The sequence below is a fragment of the Zerene cesonia genome, chromosome 16 (genome assembly GCF_012273895.1).
Source record: "Zerene cesonia ecotype Mississippi chromosome 16, Zerene_cesonia_1.1, whole genome shotgun sequence".
NCBI classification, from domain to species: domain Eukaryota; kingdom Metazoa; phylum Arthropoda; class Insecta; order Lepidoptera; family Pieridae; genus Zerene; species Zerene cesonia.
Window position 1 is genome coordinate 4,232,333 of NC_052117.1, and position 22,715 is coordinate 4,255,047.

The 22,715-nt window shown below is 32.9% G+C and overlaps 5 protein-coding genes across 7 annotated transcripts in view; 3 read left to right on the forward strand and 2 right to left on the reverse strand.

The window, feature by feature from the left end:
- Window positions 1-1,769, forward strand: part of LOC119832882 — a 9,527-nt gene extending 7,758 nt beyond the window's left edge. The window contains exons 16-18 of the mRNA XM_038356692.1: window positions 100-216; window positions 818-915; window positions 1,624-1,769. Of these exons, the coding sequence (XP_038212620.1) occupies window positions 100-216; window positions 818-915; window positions 1,624-1,745 (337 nt within the window). The 3' untranslated portion in view covers window positions 1,746-1,769. The remainder of the gene's footprint in view (window positions 1-99; window positions 217-817; window positions 916-1,623) is intronic.
- A 598-nt stretch (window positions 1,770-2,367) lies between these two features.
- On the reverse strand, window positions 2,368-15,110 carry LOC119832773 (ribonuclease 3). Its single transcript, XM_038356522.1, has 19 exons — window positions 14,194-15,110; window positions 14,026-14,107; window positions 13,546-13,753; window positions 13,024-13,168; window positions 12,601-12,756; window positions 11,650-11,870; window positions 11,196-11,323; window positions 10,990-11,119; window positions 10,614-10,782; window positions 10,065-10,272; window positions 9,369-9,609; window positions 8,827-9,047; window positions 8,212-8,343; window positions 7,721-7,892; window positions 6,436-6,617; window positions 5,979-6,143; window positions 5,451-5,611; window positions 4,735-4,880; window positions 2,368-3,793 (listed from the first exon to the last, which is right to left on the reverse strand). The coding sequence occupies exons 1-19, from the start codon at window positions 15,108-15,110 to the stop codon at window positions 3,363-3,365; spliced, it is 4,215 nt and encodes a 1,404-aa protein (XP_038212450.1). The 3' UTR covers window positions 2,368-3,362.
- A 796-nt stretch (window positions 15,111-15,906) lies between these two features.
- Window positions 15,907-18,226, forward strand: LOC119832774 (transcription initiation factor TFIID subunit 8). The gene is made up of 6 exons (XM_038356523.1): window positions 15,907-16,223; window positions 16,309-16,407; window positions 16,777-16,964; window positions 17,071-17,221; window positions 17,550-17,684; window positions 18,051-18,226. Exons 1-6 carry the CDS (start codon window positions 16,076-16,078, stop codon window positions 18,167-18,169), a joined length of 840 nt encoding a protein of 279 aa, XP_038212451.1. The 5' UTR covers window positions 15,907-16,075; the 3' UTR covers window positions 18,170-18,226.
- Window positions 18,227-18,660: 434 nt separating this feature from the next.
- LOC119832775 (proteasome subunit beta type-2) lies at window positions 18,661-20,182 on the reverse strand. The gene is made up of 4 exons (XM_038356524.1): window positions 19,955-20,182; window positions 19,682-19,875; window positions 19,222-19,384; window positions 18,661-18,845 (listed from the first exon to the last, which is right to left on the reverse strand). The coding sequence occupies exons 1-4, from the start codon at window positions 20,058-20,060 to the stop codon at window positions 18,691-18,693; spliced, it is 618 nt and encodes a 205-aa protein (XP_038212452.1). The 5' UTR covers window positions 20,061-20,182; the 3' UTR covers window positions 18,661-18,690.
- Window positions 20,183-20,609: 427 nt separating this feature from the next.
- Window positions 20,610-22,268, forward strand: LOC119832844 (mitochondrial tRNA-specific 2-thiouridylase 1). 3 transcript variants are annotated; one of them, XM_038356637.1, is made up of 6 exons: window positions 20,612-20,809; window positions 20,900-20,990; window positions 21,162-21,250; window positions 21,338-21,564; window positions 21,698-21,865; window positions 21,950-22,268. In XM_038356637.1, exons 1-6 carry the CDS (start codon window positions 20,734-20,736, stop codon window positions 22,247-22,249), a joined length of 951 nt encoding a protein of 316 aa, XP_038212565.1. In that variant the 5' UTR covers window positions 20,612-20,733; the 3' UTR covers window positions 22,250-22,268. The 3 variants fall into 3 exon arrangements, with proteins under 3 accessions (XP_038212564.1, XP_038212563.1, XP_038212565.1); XM_038356636.1 differs by having other exon boundaries at window positions 20,610-20,809; window positions 20,900-21,250; window positions 21,437-21,564; XM_038356635.1 differs by having other exon boundaries at window positions 20,611-20,809; window positions 20,900-21,250.
- The last annotated feature ends 447 nt before the right edge of the window (window positions 22,269-22,715 follow it).

The following is a 22,715-nucleotide window of genomic DNA, read 5'->3' on the forward strand; positions in this document are numbered from 1 at the left end:
ACAGATTCGAAATTCAAATGTAATATTTTTTTATAATTAAGTGTAACAGTATTTATGGCCAGACTAAGTATATAGAGATTAATATGGAATTTGTTTCAGAAAAGACGCTGCAGTTCAATTACTTGCAGATTTCAACGAGGTCCGCGTTTGGTTGAACGAATGTAAACCGCTAAATGCACAGGCAAGGAAACAAATGCTGCAGAATGAAGTTTTGAGGTAAATGATGTTAGAATATCAAGAATACACAACATATAATGAATAGAATATAATAATAGAATCCCATACTATACATATAATTCAAATAGGTACTTATTAATATTAATTACGGCATTAATCACTGACGCAAAGATGGATACTTAGCCATTAATTTATTGTATCACTTCATAGTACGTCTATCCCTGTGTATGCTTAAATCTTTAAAACTAAACAGATTTTGAAAATTTTTTAATAGATAGAGTGATTCAAAAGGAAGGATTATATGTATGCCAAATCTATTAAACTACTTCAAATTTAACGCGTGCGAAACCGCGGGCAAAAGCTAGTCTACGATTAACAAATAATTATTTGAGTGAACCTAACCACCCAAAACATTCATTTATAATACAATACATACTTACATTGCCTCTCGAGGTCTTTAACTTCAAAAGAATAATCTATACTAATATTAAAAAGCTAAAGAACTTGTTCGTTTGTTTGTTTGAACGCCCTAATCTCAGAAACCACTGGTCCGATTTGAAAAATTCTTTCATTGTTAGATAGCCCATTTATTGAGAAAGGCTATAAGGCTATACAACTAGTTTGATATATTTATTTGTAGGCGCTGTGAGGGCGTAGGACGGTTACTACTACACGCACCAGGCGATCTCATATCGATGCAGGAGTCTACTATGCAATCGGCGAAGATAAGAAAAGATGGTACGATTGTTTTTTTAATTACCTAAAGGCAGGCTTTTTATAGGATTTATCAATAAGCAGTAGATTTTGGCAACCTGTGGTGACTATCGTCTGCGACATCTGTCAAAAATATGTTCTCGTACGTATAACTCGCTGCACACCTCGGCTCCGCCCGGGTAGTGAATTATTATAAGTATACGTAATTGAAATAATATTAACTTTTATGTTAGATCAAACTGCACATTGTGTGCAAATTTTATTAAAATTGGTTAAGTAGTTTAGAATTTATCGCGGACTTACAAAGTGACATGTAATTTATATATATTAAGATTATTCAGTTACTTATACAGATTATATACTCAGTAGACGTGACATGTTGAGATCCAGTTGAATTTGGTCATCATCAATCTGTGTTATGTTTACCTTCACGGCATCAGGCATCATCATTTATAAGAATTATATATAACTAAAGACTTGTTGACTTGTTGTTTGTGCACGCTAATCTCAGGAACTACTGGACCTCTTTCAATAACTTTTCACCTTGGATAATAACGTGATCCCCGAGTGCTTTAGACTGCGTAGTCTATATACGTTTGTACAACGGGCGAAGCCTGGGTGCACCATTAGTTTGTAATGAAATTAATAAATCATTTGAACATAATTGTCATCCATTCATCAATAGTAATATATATTGCCATAAATATATATTTGTTTTAACAGATAACGAAGCGCCTGAACAACTAATGCCGGCTGAAATGTACGTTCCCAATCAAAAGCAGTGGTTAACTCTACGCGCCAACAAGCTCTCCGGCCCCGTCGCCTTTACACTTTGCTGCTTGGTTTTATATTAATGTTAAATATATATTTTATCTGTTTTTAAGTTTTATCATTTTCCCGATCCCGTATTGAAACGTATTGAGTAAAATTGTGTTCCATGGCTTCTTCCATCAAATAGCTAATACTGACATAAAAAAATATGTTATAATAAAAAATTACACATTTAGTCAAAATTCATAAATGCCTGATTAAAAAATGCCTGCCTGATATTAAAAAATATGTATAGAGTACATATGTTACAGTTGTACTATTTGATCGCGTTTCTCTAGTTAGAACTAGAGTTAACTAAATAAATGCCTTGCAACGAGGTCTAACTAGAGAAAACGCGTTAAGAAAAACCTAACTAGAAAAACAAATGAATATAAAGATATCAATGAAAAATAATGAGAAAGATTTTTTTTTTTTTGAGAAAATATTATAGTAGGTTCCAGAGTTGTTAGACCTAGTTGCAACAATGGTATTTAGTTGCTGATATTTCTAATTAGGGAGAACGTGTTTTTACGGAAAACGGTTCTAGCAGTCACATATTCAACGAAAGGAAACGAAGACAATTAGTATGTTGTATGATTTTTTATTTATTTTACTTACAATCTGACAACTATAATATAACATAAAAAATATTACCATTATAATAACATATTCAAACATTGAGAGGATTCCATCTCGGCCATTTTTGCTCAAAAAAAAATTACATGTAGTACGAAAATGCAAACAAACTATCAAATCCAAAGCAGAACTCCATGATACATATCAACTAAAATTCACATTCCTAAGAATAGACTGAACAAAAAACAAAAACCCACCACCACAGACAAAATGTAGAATCATCATCTTGTATCTCTTTCGGCCATAGGTACATAAATCATTCTATCTCCCTCTATATGTTAACCAGTCAGTTCTCTATGAATTAAAAAAAGTTTGCGTCTTCTTCAATTCAAATTTCGAAGCAAAGCGTAATGGAGCGTAGCGTGAGTATTAAAACTAAAACAAATTAGTTACATCACACTGCGCTCCAACACGCAACACAGCGATGTTGTTGCAAAATGCGATGTGAAGAACGGAAGAAATTGTAGAAATGAAAACTTCGGTGTCCCGCTTGTCTCGTGGATGAAATCGCAAAAAGAGAAAACATATCACCAATATATTTAGTCGAATATCATACAAGTAGGTACTTAATAAAAAATACAGTAAAAATATTATATACATACATACTATTTAATATGAAATGATTTAATTTTATTATCTAAAGCAATACACTACTAACAACTTATTTTAACTATGAAGGACTTAACAACTACCAACGTAAACTTATAAAATAGGGACACCAAATCTCTTATGTGTCCTAACTACTAAACTAAAATATCCTATGATTTTACACTAACATTGCATAAGAATTTTATATTCAACTTACCGTGAATATACGTTATAAAATAAGGCTTGGCTTCAAAATTATATGCATATATTTTAAGCAGACTTAGGAAGCATTGTATTTTATATAATTATCTAAATGGAATTGCGTTATATAATTTTCACATCGACATCGATCATATAAAAATATTCTACTACGCTGAAAACAACCATTAAACTACCATATATTCACTATAAAAAAAGAGACCTAAAAAATTCTCACTCTAATCATCATCTGAATCGGATTTCTTGCACTTCTCCTTTAACTTGTCATATTCGTTGCGAGCTATGAGATCCTGTTTCAATTTCTCCATATCGTTCAGGAGACTGCTGACTTGTACGTTCTCATATTTATCCGTTTCAGGGTCGCTATCTAGACCAGAGTCATCGTTATCGTTATCGTTATCGTTTTCATTTTCATTATCATCGTCCGATTTGAATTCTTTCACTTCTGTGTCAGACACGGGGTTTTCTGAATCGGAGCTTTCCTCCAATTTGTTGTCAGCTCGATACGCTTTGGGCACTTTGTCTTCGTCTTGTTTGAGGAGGATGTCTTTAGTACTGTTGTAGCTGCCCACGCCCTCGTGACGCTTGCGTTTCCGTTTCATACTCTTCGCGATTACACGCTTTTGGTGGTCCAGTTGTGGGAAGAGCTCTGAAATGTAGTTTATTTAGCGACAAATTAATTTTATGATTTATGGTATCTGAATAGTCAACTATTATTTTTCTGCATCAGGATGAGCATTCAAAAGCGTCTCTAAACTAAGTGTACTTCAATGAATAAATATTGGAGTTTGAGTATATAAAGATAACTATGATAAACACTTTTCGTAAGAGAAAAAATAACTTAAAATTCTCAATCCCTTTACTTTCTAAAATTGATTGACCACTCCCTCAAATGTCAGAGTCAAGCTCACTTCGGCACGAATTAGGCCACCTCGCACTGGTAAAGTATCAAACCCTCACAGAAGACCGGCGTGAAATAGTAGCACATAGTGAGTGGGGAATCCGTTTCTTCTTCTTCACCCCTCCTAGTCCATTCCTTCTATCCAACCATGAATCCTGTCCTTATCCCTTCGCTCTTAAAAGTGTGCAGCGCATTCACAGAGGCATTACCTGTACGAATGTTCATGAGCGGTGATCGCTTACCATCAGGCGAACCACCAGCTCAGTCGCTCGCTATAGTGAAGTCCCGTGTCCCCTAGTGGGGTATGGGGCAGATGATGTACATCCGTTTCACTGATCGATTTTCTTTAGGGACAAGTAGGTGATCAGCCTTCTGTGTCCTGCCAGACCGAGACATTTTTTTTTGTACGTCCAGCGTGAGCGTAGAACCCAGGACCCCTCCGTTCTACGCTCACGCGTTAACCACTGTGCCAAGGAGGCGGTCAAAGTCGCTCGCTATGACATAAAAAAAACCTCTGCGAATATTCATATGCGATTGTGATAGCTAACCCCCAGCCTGTGCTCTGACAAAAAAAAACCAAGCGATGAAGACCAGCACAGATAGCTAACCATCAGGCGAATCACCAGCCTGTCCTCTGACAAAAAAAAAAACCAAACAAATGCAAGCTGAATGCAAGCACGTGCACGCACCGTGCGCGCAGCTGAGCGCCTGCTCGGCCGCGTTCATCTCGGCCTCCTGTATGGAGTGCCCGCGCCCGGCCGCCAGCCGCCGCCCGCGGAAGTACACGCCCACCGTGTACACGCGCGTGTTCGTCGGCCCCAGGCACTCGATCACCCTGCACGCGTTGTTTATTTGCTTTATTGATTTTTTTTTAATACAAACATTGCGTTCAGATAATAACATAATTAATAAATCGCGTTTAAAATCCGTTAAAAAGTCTTTAATTTCTTAAGGAATGTACCTGTGTTAAGAGAGAAAAATTATCCAAACATTTGTCAAATGAAAAATACAAAAATATTGTTACAGTTTAAAATATTGCGCTACAGAGCTCACATGTGATAATATAAATAAGAAAAAAAAAAGTATTTATTTCACCTTAATGGCTTTTATATAATTACATTGCTCTGGCCCTCTGGCTAGATATGACTTGCTAGGTATGTGTTAAGAGCGAATATTGTCCAGACACTTGTTTGCAAATGATACACAATATGAAGAAATCTATACTAATGTTTGAGTGCTGAAGAGCTCGTTTGTTTGATTGAACGCGCTATTGGAATATCGATGGAACCGGGAATTATTGGTTCGATCTATATATTAGGCTGAAAATCTTTAATGATAAGAAGTTCCTTTAATTTAGACTAATCTAGTACCTCGCTTATAGAACCATTAATTTAGAAAATATTACTTGTAAACAGGTATATCCGGCTCCCCTCCCTCCATAGAGCGTAGAGTGAGACAACACTGCTGCAGTTTCGACTTTGGGTCGTTCCAATCTTGGTTCATGATGAACTCTTGCAGACGTGGGAATAGACACGCGTTGCAGAATACCTGACAGTATTCTAGATTCTAAGAGAAAAAAATTATAAATTATAATTTCTTTAATGGGTTTATAATAAATTGTAATTGTTAAAACTGCGTTATGACGATTCAAGAGTGCTTTAATTGAATAATGTTGAATAGGCATTTCAATGGCTATTCAAAATTCAATTCTATTGGCTATTACCATAAAATATTATAAATGACGTATCTTAAAATGGATCTGGAGAATAAATAATTGAATACAAATATGTATCGCAAGATGCAAGATGTATAAACACTGAAAAAAAAAAATATTGTAAATGAAAAATAAAGTTACTAATTTACGTCATAGAAAAAATGGGTGAGTTTACTTTTTATCGTGGCATTTAATTATGCAGAATAATCTTTGACTCACCTTATCAATATACAAAGCACCCAGGAAGGCTTCAAGCAAATCAGCCTTGTGTTTCTTGGCGGTGGGTTTAGCTTTAGGGTTGTTGTATATCGCGTAGTCCGACATGTTAAGGTCGTCGCACACCATTGCTTGCGTTCGGTTATTTACTAATGACGAACGCAGTAACTAGAGGGAATGATAAAATTAAAATATTTCATAGTGTGTATCAAGTATGTTTAAAGTGAAATATATAAGTAATTTATAATAAAATATTTAGTAGAGCACAGCACATACAATATATAGATATGATGAAATAATAAAATTTTTAAATTGTCCTTAATTTTTTATTAAAGTTACACTGTGAACGGAGGAGTTATATTACGACTTGTGTTAGGTAAGGTAATAAAAGATGTTGTCTAAAAGTTATAAATTATATGCTTTGAGGTGAAAACTTGTGACAAGTGCGATTTATACTTACAGACAAATGTCCTTCGTGATGTTCAGGAAAATGCCTGTACAACTTGTCAGACACAACCAGCTGTAGAACCGTATCGCCTAGGAACTCTAGACGCTGGTTGGAGCCTAGAGTTAGATTCGTGAAGCCGACTGAACGGTCTGTGAACGCTCTCGCTAAAAGGCGTATGTGCTTGAATTTCACACCTATTGTTATAAACAAACAAATCACAGTTAATATTAATTGATATAATTGATGAAAAGAATTATATATTCGTTGGTAACCAAAATACAATACGAAATAGTCATTTTATTATATTAATATATATAAATTACGTGATTGTTTGTCCGCGGTGGACTCCTAAACTACTTAACCGACTTTAATTAAATTTGCTCACTATGTGCAATTTGATCAAACTTCAAAGAGAGGATAGTTTATATTATTTCAATTATTATAAATGACTACACGAGCGGAGCCGGGGCGTGCAACTAGTACTAATATAAAAAGTAACGGTGAAGTAAAACATACACATAATTACGACGACGAGGACATGGGTTAAGCAAGTAATGAAAACAAACACAATTACAAAATAATAGCGGGCGATTTTTATTACAAATTTAGAGACAACGCCAGTAAAGAGAATTTATGTTAAATATTACTTATTTAAATATCTTATATATAAAATTCTCGTGTCACAGTTTTCGTTGCCAAACTCCTCCGAAACGGCTTGACCGATTCTTATGAAATTTTGTGTGCATATGGGGTATGTTTGAGAATCGGCTAACATCTATTTTTCATACCTCTAAATGATCAGAGTAAGGCAGAACAGTGTTTGCCGGGTGCAGCTAGTCTAATATATAAAATTCTCGTGTCACAGTTTTCGTTGCCATACTCCTTCGAAACGGCTTGATCGATTTTGATGAATTTTTTTGTACTTATCCGGTATCTATGAGAATCGGCCAACATCTATTTTTCATCCCCCTAAATGATAAGAAAAAGGCAGAACAGCCTTTGCCGGGTGCAGCTAGTACTAGGCCATGACCAGAAACATAAATAAATGTCAAAACAGTGAAAATAGTCTTAGTAAAATTATAAATGCGAAGTGTGTTTTTTTTGTAGTTCAATTGTTTGTTAGTTCATCTTTCTTTCACGTCACAATTGATATATATTATATTTATGACTTTTCTAAAGATAGTTAAGAGGCGATAGTGATATACCTAAGCTACTTTTTACCGCTGTGAAACACCTCACTCCTATATGAATTTCCTCAGACAACGCGGGCGGAAAGCCAATTTTCCATATAGCATACCTATAGACTCCTCGAAGGCGGTCAACTTCTGCAGAAACTCGAAATCCTTGATGTACTGGCGGTCGCCCAGCGGCTCTTGCTCTTGCAGCGAGTGCGCCCGTTCCTTCATCCAAATGTCGTATAGAATTGGCTCGTTGTGCCATAGTGCTTGGGCGAAGACGCGATCCGTTATCTGAAAAATAATATATTATTTTTTTATGCCTTAAGCTAGCAACTGAGCTGGTGGTTCGCCAGATGGTAAGCTATCACCATCGCAGAGGTAGTACCTCTGTGACGTTGCCCGCTTTTAAGGGGAAAGTGATAAGGAAAGGATTGACGACTGGAAAGAAGAAATGGACTGGGAAGGGTAAGGAAAAGGAAACGGGCCTCCGGCTCTCCCACTCGCCGTACGAAACACAGCAGCATGCTATTATTTCATGACGGTCTTCTGTGGGGGTGGGGTACTTCCCAGGTGCAAGCTGGCAACAAAAAACTATTCACACTTTAGTTACCTCAAGTCCAGCGTCAAGGAAAAGTCCTCCCATAAGCGCCTCAAAGCAATTAGCCATTGCGTGTCGCATGACTACTTCTCGACACAAATCCGACCCGTGGGCGTAGAGCATGTATTGTTCAAGCCCTATATTCTGTAACATTTTAAACAAGGATTATTTATTTACCTTATAGGATGAATAAATAGAAACAGATATGAGAATTAAATTATTAAAATGCTATAATTATTTTATAAAATCCTTCAATCAACAATTACATTGAATAAGAATGCAGTTGAGAAGTGAACTCTTATTTTATATCGATTCGAATTTCGAGTTTTTTGTAACGAATGATCGTTAGTATCGATTAGAATTTCGATTTTTTTTTTGTAACGAATGATCGTAAGTAAAAGATAACATTTTTACAATTTGTGGCTTTATTGCTAGGTATCATAGCTGAAAATAGTTTGAACTTAACTGTTTAAAAAAATGCTCTCCGTTTGCTAGGAAACACGAAGTAGACGATTTATCACGTATTAAACTCGTTATCCAAGCGGTGCAATTTATAGAAGATACAGTTCACCAAACGATATTATTGCCAATAGAAAAAAAACCTCCATTATCTCTGTTTGCACAAACCTTAGCCAACAAAGCAAGATGCTGGTTCTGCACAATGGCAGCCCTGTACGTGGCCAGACCACCTTCAGCCAACCCAGGGAACATTTTGAACAAATGTATCGAGGATATGAACTCCACCACTGCGTCACCGAGGAACTCCAGTCTCTCGTTGTGCTTTATTTCAGATTCCGTTTCGTTGCTTTTGCCGAAACGTGACATTATGTTGATTAGGGTTACAATGCCTGGAAAAAAAAATTAATAAAAAATTGTTAGTCTATTTTTAAAAAACAAAAAATAAAAATAAACATGTGGTCGAGGTAACTTCGTGAGGTTGACTTCCTTTTTACATTTCCTTAGTTATTGTTAAAAAAAAATAATAAAAAATTAAATTAAAAGGCAAAAATTTCTTTGATACAGAGTTAATAGTGTATACATGTAGTAACTCTTTCATCTAAAGATACAAAAATTATATTCAAATTACTTCAAATATACAATATGAAACTCCACAAATCTTACGCTAGTTGTTACTTGGAAATTGACAAACGATTTCCAACCAGATTTACCTTTCTTCCTTGTATAATGAATCCTCCTATCCCCATACTCCGGTTGCCTTATCCCACAGTTGGTGAGCGTGTTCCTAGCGTGATCGGGATTAGTGCCAAAGTTCTCTCTATACGAAGGGTGGGTTAATGCAGTTTGGAGCAGAGCCCTCTGTTTGAATTTATAACTAATTATATTTTCTAGACTGTCTAGAGATTTGTGGAAACGCAAGTGACGGACCAGTACTGGAATTAACATGGCGTGCTGGAATAAAGAGGTTTTAGATTTGTAAAACTAAATATACCGATACACTGGAAAATTTATCTAATCTATACTAATATTATAAAGCTGAAGAGTATAAAGTGGAATAATATAATGAATAAATCGCGTTTAAAATCCGTTAAAAAGTTATTAATTTATAAATACTTCCCAACACAAGCAAATACTAGGAAGTATTTATTCAACTCAGGCAAATGGACAAGCCCACAGTTTAATTAATATTCAATTCATAGTTAAAACAAAACTTATTACTTAATCTAAATCTTTAAAACTACGCAACGGATTTTGATGGGATTTTTTTTTAATATATACAGTGATTGAAGAGGAAGGTTAATGTGTATAATAACATCCATTAATATGCTCCAAATGAGCGTGCGAAAGCAAAAGTTAGTCTTATATATGGGGAAATTATCATCTAATATTAAGTAGGTAATCCATACTTGCACAACATCACACATAAGGCCCGTAGTGTGGAAACCTTCAGACGATATGGCGACCGTGACGTCCCTCTTCATTTTGCTCTGAGTGCGCATTTCCTGCAACGTTGCTTCTTTGGCCGCGAGTTTCTGCCGCTCGTTGAACGACGGCTTCGCCATATTTGCTATTAGATGACGGTACTTCACGTAGAAACGCCACGCTTTTTGATACCTGAAAATGAGAATAAAGTGGTTTCTTTTTTTTTGCTTTAATACTTTTTAAACGACATTCGTAAAAACGAAAGAGGCTCTCAATGCGCCCATGTGTTTATTGTTTTCTTATTCTAGTAAAAAAAAAAACAGATTACTGAACTGATAACATATTTTTTTATGAGAATTTGCACTTAACGACATATATGATATTCAATCTTATTTATAATCAAAATTATTATCTTTTCGAGTTAATTATAGAAATTAATAAAGCAAAAACTCAAGAAAACCTTAATTTATTTAAGATAAAATTGAGAACCCTTGTGTGAAATCATCAGTTGAACAATATACGTGAATACTCACTCTGGATTACCCGCATAACTGAGCTGAGGTGGCCGTATACCAAAATGCACAATTTCCGGGTAAAATGTACTAACTTCCTTAGGATTTTTAACGCTGAACGGCGGACTGCGATCTATTTGATCCACTCTAACCGAACAAGGCTTCTTGCCGGGATATGTCACTATCATACCTGGTTAATGACGATTATAACATAACAAACATTTATTAATACAGACAGTAAATTTTTGTACTAAGTTAGAGTATCAAAATTACCCTTTTTTAAAATCGATACATCCTATTATAAGCATACCTTTAACAAGAACTAATGTTATTTATTTATATTATAATTACTTAACTCATTAAATAATAAACATTATACAGCTGAATAATTATATACCTTTAATCCTATCAACAAATTTTTGCCAATGATAATGATCCATATTATGAACTTCTTCAAGTGATTCTGGTGGGATCAACAGACCACTTTCATCTATTAGGTATTTTAACACTTCGCACATTGATAATACCTACAATAATTAAAAAAAAACTTAAAAAATTACATATAATTATAGGAAAGCCATTAGATAAGAACATATTCCATACCTCACAACCACCTTCTGGTAAATATCGAACAAATCTTGGCATAAAATGAAACTGGGAGCATGTTGTGTCTGATCCTATACCGAGGTCCAAATCAACTAACTCCAATAACTCCTTGAATAGAAATTCCTCTAAAAAGGAAAATTATGACATTTATTTAGATTTTTTTATGGTAATAACACTATAAACAGATTATGCCTCTACATATTAATTTTTTTTTTACAAATTATAAAAATTACGTGTCACGTTGTTGTCCGCAATAGACTCTTAAAATACTAAACCGATTTTAATCAAATCTACACACCATGTGTCGTGTAATCCAACGTAAAAGATAGGATAGTTATGATCGTTTCAATTAAGGCAAACATCTACCCAGGCAGAGCCTGGGCATGCAGCTAGCTAGTTGACATAGTTTCTTTCATAATTTATTTCAAAAATTACAATGTTAAAAACTTACCAAACATATCCAACTCTTGAACTGTAAAGTTCTTTGGCGCCGGCTCTTCCACATACAAAATAGTATATTCAATGTTAAATCTGATAACTTTACATGTGGGTAGTTTCGCTAACTTGTAATGTGAGAACATTGAAAAGCCAGAAAAAAGGAATTCGTGTTCATCATGACTTATTATCGTCGGTGCTTTGATAAGGAAGTTCGTGGGAGGCGATACAGTTATTCTGAAAACAAATTAAATTGTAAGGTAAATTAAATAATTTTATATGAATCTATTTTCAATATAAGCAACACACATGAACAAAATACGAAATATATTCACTTTAATTTTTTTTTTTTAGTTTTATAGCATTGCAATGCTTTATAAATGAGAAATTTTTGAAAGAATAGAAAAAATTTGATCACGAGGCAGGATTCGAGGAGCCTCTCGGCCACCCGTGATCCTGCCACAGTAATCGAATTTCTTCTACTCTTTCGGTTTCATGTGCCTAAGGGGCACCCCACGCCATCTATTGAGATGATTAAGAACCATCACAACCAATACGAAACATTATTTCAATGATTACAATATTGTATCGATAAAACGCGGCCTTTGTTAAATTTAATTTTTTTTTAGTTTTATAGCATTGAAATGCTTTATAAATGAAAAATTTTTGAAACGGGTGGCCGAGAGGCTAGGCGTTGCTACGGTTAGGCAAGATACGCAGGTTCGAATCCTGCCTCGTGATCAAATTTTTTCTATTCTTTCAAAAATTTCTCATTTATATTCACTTTTCAGTTTCAATAATTTCTCATTTTAGCAAAACAAAAAAAAGTGATGTCACAACAAGAGGGAGGTGACCTCAAATGTGATGTAACAACATATAATGTGTATCAACATATAATATACTTATATCTCATGATAATTTAATTGTATTGCTATTATATAAAAATCTAGTTATAAGTAAAACTCACCGATAATGGTACAATTTCTCAATATTGCTCTGTGTTGGGATACATTTAGGGAACTGTTGCTCTCCGGCATACACTCCATGTCGAATACCAAAACGTCTTGCCCGAACACTGCATCTACATAATGGACCACCATTCATCTCACCAGTGTTGTTAAACCTAGAAAAAAATGAAAGAGATTGAGATTAATTTATCATACAGTGAAATTAAATCTTGCAAAATAGCAAGGTGGTATTTTTTAACTCTTTAAAACAAAATCAATATTTATAAATAAAATATCAATTCACAAATTCTTTAATGAAATCTAAAAGAATTATATTTATTTTTGAATTAATTTATAAGACTAGGAACTTCAATTTGATGAAAATAATTTCATCATAATTAAGAACATAGATAGTATATTCCAAATAGAATTCTGTTAATAACCATAATTCTGGATGTAATCTTCTTGGATGACTCTGTTTTCTCTGGAGTTCTAACATCATTCTGTCTGTATAACCTTGCAGGTTCTCCTCGTCGAGACAATCTTCTTCTTCTGATGAAGATGATGATGATGAGGATGAACCTTCATCTATAAAAAAAAATCGAAAGTGAACAATAGGCTCATGACCAATGAGTATAAGCTACATGTCAACAAAGTCGTAATACTAAAACAGTACAAAAAATTTATGTTTAGTTCTTATAGCTAGTAGAGAGTAAGAATAAAAGTAATATATACATTTATAATAATATTTAAAAAAAAAGATTAAAATGTAGCTGCACATATAATCTGTCACAGATCAAATAGGACAACGAATATATGCATTTTTTAGCTTTTATTAACTTTATTAAATTTAACTTTTATTAAGTAAGATTGTATATCTGCTGGGCAAAAGTTATTGCTATTTGGCTTTCCTAGATCTATTGAGCTTCCCATGAAATTTCATGACATACTAAAAAATCATGTACCATTATGTTTACATCGCTTAGCCTTCTGTGGCTTCAATGGAGGCAGCTCATCAACTTCAGGCCTTGCTTTTCTTCCTCTATCAATGAGCAGTGTAAAGAAATTCTCACAAACTTTCTCCAATTTACGTGTTTGCTCAACTCCATTACCACCCTCTATTGCCTTGTAATATAATTCAGCTGGGGAACTTCTGTACCATATTTTGGGATTCTGATGGATTAACAACACTTAGATTATTGGATATAGATTAACAAGACTTTAAAATTCAATGAATAAAACATGAGTTAATTAAATTCTATATGAATAAAGATTTTTTTTTCTATTTCAGTAAAGTTGACATAATTAGAGAATTCAAACAAAATTAAAACTTACTCAGATGTATTAATTATTATTAGTGTCCATTTTATTTAAATACTGCATTAATGCTGTAATGAAATGATTTCATAATAATTAAAAAACATAAGACTCATCATTATACTAACCTCCTCTTCATCAGACTGATGTTCTTTAGACCATTTCTCCATTTTTTTAATGAAGTCTTCTGAAGTTTTACAATAATTTCTCCTGTAATTATGTCAAAACTTTAAATCCTAGTAATTTATTACATTACACTTACATTATGATTTAAATATTTTAAAGAGCAATGTTACCTATAGTCTTCTAAGATTTTCTCTCGATCAGTCATAGGTTTATGGGATGCCTCAGACCTTCTTGATGAAACAGATGATGATTCTCTGCTCCTATGAGATGAATGCCTGTATCTATCCTCATATTTATCATCCCTATGTTCTCTTCTATGACTGCTGGATCTCTCTCTTTCATGCCGATGTCTCTCACTTCTTTCTAAATAATATTTCCTAAGCTCATATTCCCTTCTCTCTTCTTCATACCTTCTCCTATAATATCTATCATCTCTTTCTCGATGGGAACTGCTTCTACTATGATGGCTATAACTTGAACTATAACTAGGACTGCGAGATCTGTAAGACCTACTTCTTGCTTCTTTTCTCTCTCTATCATAACTGCTATCTCTTTTTGGACTGACGCGAGACCTTGAACTAGATGCCATACTATCTTTTGAAGACCAGTATGACTTTTCACTGGAATCTTTTTTTAACATTTCCAAAGCTCGTAAATTATCATTTCTATTGGAAAATTTGGAAGAACTTGGAGTGGAAATAGTGGTTTGTTCATTAACCTTCATTTGACTTACAGATTTGCTACCCCAGCTTTGAGATGTGCATTGATTTTCATTGTTTTTGGTTGCTTGGTTATAATAATAACTAGTGTCTCCATAGTATCCATAGCTTGGTGGCGGTTGAGTGGGTGGGTAAGGAGGCGGGTAGGGAGGCGGGGGATATGCTGGCGTGTGGGAGAGCGGTGGTACATTCATTGGTGGCATTCGATGTAAAGAATTATAGTAAGGTTGTACTACATTGCCCGAGGGTGCCGGCGGTGGTGGTGGTGGATAGTTGTACAATGGTTGCGATGGCACCGTGGCTACAGGAGGTGCTGGAACACTTAAACGTGGAGGTGGAACGGTAAAGTCGATTGGAGGTAGCGACATATTAGAATACAAAATTTATTTTATAGATAAGATAACTTAGGAGTTGATTTTTAATTATATTTTTTATTGATTTAATGATTTAATTATTTTATACAGTTTTTTATATAAAACTAATTTGATAAAAATAAAAATTTAAGTCTTTATTATCTTTCATTTTAATAATTTCAATATTGTAAGCGATATGACAACTGACAATTATTGACAGAGCAGTGATCACATATACACTAGTACTCTGTGGTGATCACAGATTACTGGAAAAATTTCTTAATCGACGAGATTAGCATTTAGCAGTGATATAAAAAATTATTCGATTGTAAATCGATCTAGAGCGAAAAAACGATGTATATTAATGTATACTAACTATTTATGATTGATGTGATACCTAGAAGGTTTGTTTAAGAAAATTTTAACAGTTTCACAATACATTTAAGTTGTACACAAGGGCAGAAACTCTGTTTCATTAAATATAATTAATTCCCTGCCCCGAGGACCTCGAGTAGGCGTAAAAGCTGCTGTTTTGTTAGAGGTTAAATAATGTTCATCTGTATGTTACCTAATTTTTTTATAATTTCGATCGGTATGATTGGGCCACAAAAATGTATCGGGGTAAATATTTTATCATACATTAAATGCTCAATAATGTTTTTGTAAATTTTGAATCCCATACATAATGGGTGGATGAGTAGTTAGACTGTGCTCAGTGTTTCAGATCCAGTATATCATAGTATTGCTGATTGATAAGCAGTTTCATATAAGTGTATATCTATGAGTAGCCTAGACTTAAGTTTCGATGTCAAACACAAATTACTAATGTCAAAGTCAATGCCTGCGCAAATGTTCGTATCAACGAAAACTGAATGTATAAAAACAATACTCAATATTTGTAAATTGTATCATAAAATATAATTGTGAATTTAGGCAAACATTTCATAATTTTAATAATATCATTATACTGACACGTCGAAATGTCCGAGACTACAGAGAAAATAGAGAGCAATTGTGATGCACGACGTAGGATTCTCAACATAGCTGTATCAACTGTTCTATTGGAAACTGGCTTTGAATCTGCGGATAAAATGAGCTTAGAAACGTTAACAGAGATGATACAGTCATGTAAGCAAGAGTTTTATTAGTTATAGCTAGTATAAATATTTCCAGAGCATTTGAGAATATTTTATTATTTTTCTATAAATTTTAGTCTTTACTGAAGTTGGAAATTCTGCCAGAGGCTACTGTGAACTTTCCGGTCGAGTAGAGCCTGTTTTAGGAGATGTTATGATGGCTCTTATTAATATGGGTAAGGCTTTTAAATATAAGTATATTTATGTGAATAAGTATTCACTATAATAGTATTATGTTATTATAAAGTGATCTATAAGTACATGTATACTACATTTCTGTCCATGTGGTTAAAGAAAAATTAACAGTACCATGGTTGTATTTGCAAAGTTCCTGTTCCTATAGGAATTCTATTATATATGTTTTGGTATTTTTTAATTTAAAGTTAAATACAAATTTATTCATACAATTTATAATAAAAAAAACATGAGATTGATTTGAATAATGTTTCAACTGTATTTTTTAGCCATCCATAATCATAAATCTATTCTTTTGAAATCTTTTATCAAATCTTCTTAATATTTGTGTTTATTATCCACATATATAGGTATCAGTCTACAAGGCCTAGAACAATATGCTGCTAGGCCTAACAGACATGTGATCCAGCCTCCACAACAAGCCCCAGTTCCTAGGACACCTGCAATGCTATCAGCTGGATCTAAAGCTAAACCCTCACCTCACATACCATTTCATTTACCACCTTTGCCGGACCCTCATGCCTACATAAGAACACCGGTAAATTTCTTATTGTTTCATTTTTATTCTAAAATTAATATATTTGGAAATATAATGTATTAATAAGCACTTTGTGTTGAATGAAACTTGAGATACTTTATTATAGACCCACAAACAACCAGTAACTGAATATGAAGCAATAAGAGAGAAAGCTGCCACACAAAAGAGAGATATAGAAAAAGCATTGACCAAGTTTTTATCGAAAACAAGTGAAACACATAATTTATTTAACACTGAAGATAATCAGGTTTATCCATGTAAGTATATATGTATTTTTTTACATTACCTAAAATTTTTTAGATTATTTAAGTTATGTAATGTTTATCTTTAATTTGGATTGTTTCATTGTAATACATTTTTTATCTTCTATTAAAAAAAATGTGTATTTTATACAGCTAATAACTGAATGGATTGTAAAAATGTTTACACTATTTTTTAAATTTAAAAAACTTACAAAAGAAGGCTATCCAGGTGAAAAGAGGTTGAACAGCTAATTAAAGTTAATTTAAACCTCCATTTTGAACAAAAAATAAAACTCTACAAGACAAAAAATACCAAATTTATCAATTCATCCAAAACTTTCAGTGATTGCATGTAAGCCAACATTCCCTGCATATTTGCCATGCCTGTTACCAACAGATCAAGTATTTGACTTTGATGAATTGGAATATCACTTCCAAGTTGCAAATCGAACAGAAGACATGCCAGCTGATAAGAAAGGTTCTTTTTTATTATATTTCTTAGTGTTGATTCGTACAGTTCAATGAAATTTGTTTAGAGGCCCTTTTTGAACATTCATTCAATTTTTCTTGAAAGCAGCTTCAGTGTTGTTTATTTAATTTATGCAAAAAAAGTTATATTATTAAATAACTTCCATTGTATTTTTTTTACACATCATTAATATTTTTGTTTAATAATTAAGATAATGTTGAATTATTATTGACTCCCCGTGTGTAGCACTCTCTGTAATGGGTGTGATGCATATGATTAATAAATACCTTTAATACTTTAAAAGTGATTTAAATATTGAAATTCCGTACTCTTTTGGAATACTGCACGATATAAAAAAAAATATAAATTTTTCAGACCAATCTGACAATGAAGGTGAAAATGGTGGGGACAATGAGAATGCAAATAATTCTCAATCAGAAAATCCTGATACAACTGGAATTTCTAGTCCAGACAGAAATAAGTCTGGTGGTTAATAATTTTATTGTTATTATTATAATAAGAAAAGATATAATTTTAAGAGAAAACCAATATATTTTAAGATACCAATTTTATTTGCTTTTATTTCTATATATACCTACTTACAAATAAGGAAAAATACTTTAATGGGAATAAGTTGAAACATGGTACACAGATCTAGTCTAATAAATATCTAATCAAGCATTTTTCACACATTTCATAAACAACCTGTCCTTTGTTTTAAGTAACATTTAATTATGTTGTGGAAATTTTATTTCATATAGGAATAGTGTGTACCCATATATATTTTAATTTTAAGAATCAAAAATTTTTTATCCCAAATGAAGATTATTATAGACTGTGCAGGGCGACCAAAAGTATCATAATTATTTTTGTAAAGGTAAAATAATTATGTTACTTTTGGCCCTGAATATTTAGTTATTTTTAAGCTAATTGCATTAATAGAATACAGAACATCTGTTGAATCTCACAGAATAAAACATCATAATATTGTTTATTTTTTAATCTTATAAAAAAATTATTGTAGAGATTTAGAATTAATAACAGGCAGCGCTTTCACTCCATCCTTATTAACAAGTGTTACTTGGAAGTTAGGCAGACTGACAAATAGACGCCTGTGCACCTCTTGTACACACAACTTCAGAATGTTGTAAGCTTCTTCTTCTGTCAAATCTGAAGTAACAAAAAAGGGTGTAAGAGTTAAAAAATTATAAAAAATGTTGTATAATTTGTCTTCTAGGCTGAAGATCAAATTATAAAATACAGCTACAACAATATTGGGAGTTTTTTTTACATTGTATGCATAGGTGGGAACTGTTAATCAAACAATTATAATTTAATAAGTTAACCCACTAGTAGAAATGGGGTATTATCACATATCATTAATAGAGTTAATGCCCTGCTGTTGTTTGTTTGATTGTTCTCCTATTTCTTACTCTAAATTCCACCTCTATTTTTGCTACAAATTATAATAATTCATAATACTCTGTCTTGATTATAATAATAAACATCAGTTATGATTTTACTACATTTGCAATAATTAAAATACCTTTCTTATGATGACGATCCATGATACTCAAACTGAGAAAACCACCATAACCATGAGCAGCAAAAGGTACTTTAACACTTGATGCCAAATAATCCATGAAATATAGTTCCGGACCATTGACTTTATCATAACCTCCCATTAATATATTTACAAAGTAGGGTGTCTGAAAAAGGGAAATAAGTTTTTTCATTAGCACTTTTACAAGCTTTTTTTCTATTTTCAATTTTATCCTGCAATAAAGATGAATGATAATGAATTTCTTTACATGCTACTGCAATTCCACTGTAAATAATAATGTGTAAATACCTACATAAATTAAATTGAGAATTATTTTGTTAATAGTTACTGTGAAATAAATAATATTACAACCTATCTAATGTAATCTATTACTTTATTGTTAAATATTAAGTAATGAACATATTTCTGTCAAAGAAATGACCAACAAGATTCTAATGCTTACACGACTTCTTAAGTATTCAGCCAAGTTCTGGCGAGTAAAATTAGCCGCTGCCGATGGTCCCAGCTCATAACTGTTCCGCATTTTATACAGCTGGATGTTCTTAGCAATGTACTCTGCGAACTGTGAGGTATCGCCAGAATCGCCGATCACTCCCATGACAAGCTTGTCCGATATTTTGTATATTTTATCCTCATCTGTCCAAGAAAATTAGTTTACTAGAAAATTAAATATCTATTCCATAGTAGAAATATAGCAACGAATATGCTAACTCACCGTCTTTCATCACCATAATACTGTGGCTGTTGGTCTGATCAGCAGCTATCATAACAAAGTCATTGCATTGTATACCGAGAAGGCATTGTAATTGTATGTTCGACATAATTGAAATGTTATTTAATATTTATTGAAAATCAAAAGCCGCACTAGTAACAAACAATAAAAATCAAGCAAACCGCAACTCAGCGTTCGATTAAAATTCAGATGTCAAATTGTCAAGTCATTTGAAAACAGATAATAAATTATAGTAGTGATATCTCATAAACGATACAAAAAGGATGAACTAAAGCTAGAATTTTAATAAAATACCTAGTATGAAGTAGTTTTTTTACTGTAGTAACGTCAATTTAAAAAAATGTCATGTAAAATCTCGTCACAGGTAGTTTATTTTTCATATAATGTTTATTTTAAATTTTAAAGGTCTTTGATAAATCAAATAAAGGCGAGTTAACTTCAATACTTCATTTTCAATATTTATGATATTTTATCAATAAGAAAATATGTGGGAAATGAGTTTTTCTTCCATATGGGGCATGGGCAATTTCTGAAATATATTCACTGTGTAGAGCTCGGTAGGTAGAGCATATTATACACATTTCATTTTTAAAATTTATCGTAAAATGTAAATTTAAATGTCATTTGTCAAATTTCTCTTGAAATTATGAATGGTCAAATTCATAAAGTAGGTACCGATTTAGAGTTCGTGTACATATGATTTAAATTAATCTTAGCGTAATAAATAGCAATTAGTAAAGGATACTGGGATATTAATTAAAATGTTCAAAAAAGTTGCTGTAGGGATGTCTGGGGGTGTAGACAGTGCGGTTACAGCATTTCTTCTTAAAAAAGCAAGTAAGGCATAGGTTATTTAAAAAAACTTAGATAATTGTTTTACAAATCTTGGGAGTTATTTTAGACACCTATTATGTGATTCGTTTACAGACTATCAAGTGGAAGGGGTTTTTATGAGGAATTGGGATAGTAACTATGAAGGCGGTTTCTGTTCAGACGAAAAAGATTTCGAAGACGCATCGTTCGTTTGCCGTAAGCTTCAGATACCTTTGCACAGAGTTCACTTCATAAAACAGTATTGGAATGAGGTTTTTACAGTTTTGCTTAAGGAATATGAATCAGGACTGACTCCTAATCCGGACATTCTCTGCAACAGATATATTAAATTTGACAGCTTTTTTGAACATTGCAGGAACAACTTGTCGGTTGATGCTATTGCAACTGGACATTACGCTGATACATCTTTTGGACCTTTCTTAGAACATTATAAGGAGGATCAAAGTATGTACTGAATATTTTTCTTTAAACATAAAATAATGTGTTCACTTTTTATATGGTTACTAATTACTATATAAACAATTTTTTTAGAGGTTAAATTGTTACAACCAGCTGATAAACATAAGGATCAAACATTTTTTTTATCTCAAGTAAAACAATTCTCATTAAGAAAATGTATGTTCCCACTAGCTCGTTATTTGAAAAGTGAAGTAAGAGAAATAGCAAGGCAAGAAGGGCTTATAAATGTGGCCAGTAAAAGAGACAGCACTGGAATATGTTTCATTGGAAAAAAAAGATTTAAAAACTTTATCGATGAGGTAAATTGTGTTTTTGACTTAATTGGAGTTGTTGTTGATCATTAGAGGTATAATTATTATGCCTCCCTTAGCTATTTTTGAATTAGTTTCATAATTTTAGTCCAGTGGTAGTATTTAATAATGTTTTTTCCAGTTTATACCCGAGAAGAAAGGTAATTTCATTGACATAGACACAGGACAGATTGTTGGGGAGCACAGTGGTATACATAAGTGGACAGTTGGACAGCGATGCTGTCTCTGCAATTGGAGAGATGCATATTTTGTATTTAAAAAAGATATAGTGACAAATAATATATATGTAGTGAGTACTAATATTGCACAAATTAAATACTTCATTACTTTAAGATATTATATTTTTGCCTGCTAACACTGCCTACATTTTCAGGTACCTGGAACAAAACATCCCGCATTGTGGAATAACCTATGTTTTACTAATATACCTCATTGGATTTGTGAAGAACCAATAGAATTAACAAAAAATGGTGTGCTCAAATGTTTTTTTAGATTTCAACATACTAAGTTGTTAGTACCTTGCAGAGTGGTGAAGAATACTGAAGGCCTGACTATACTATTGGATCATAAACTGAGGGCATTAACAGAAGGTCAATTTGGAGTACTCTATAAAGATGGAGAATGTCTTGGTAGTGCCAAGATCACAAATATTTTTAAAAATTTAATATATTAGCACTTATATTATTGTTGAATTTGAATAAATGGTTATATAGATATGTATTTTTTTACTAACAACTATAATATCTTATATATAAAATTCTCGTGTCACAATGTTAGTCTCTATACTCCTCCGAAACGGCTTGACCGATTCCTCTGAAATTTGGTAAGCATATTGGGTAGGTCTGAGAATCGGCTAACATCTATTTTTCATACCACTAAACGATAAGAGTAAGACAGAACAGCGTTTGCCGGGTGCAGCTAGTTATTTAATAAATATATTCATGGTGTTTAAAACTTCATTTTTATATCTATACTAGCTGCACCCGGCAAACGCTGTCCTGCCTTACTCTGATCATTGAGAGGTATGAAAAATAGATGTTAGCCGATTCTCAAACATAAATAAAAAAAAAAAATAAAAATAAGTTTATTTGAACCATAAAGAGAAATACACTGCAGACATTTCATGAATTATGTAGGTA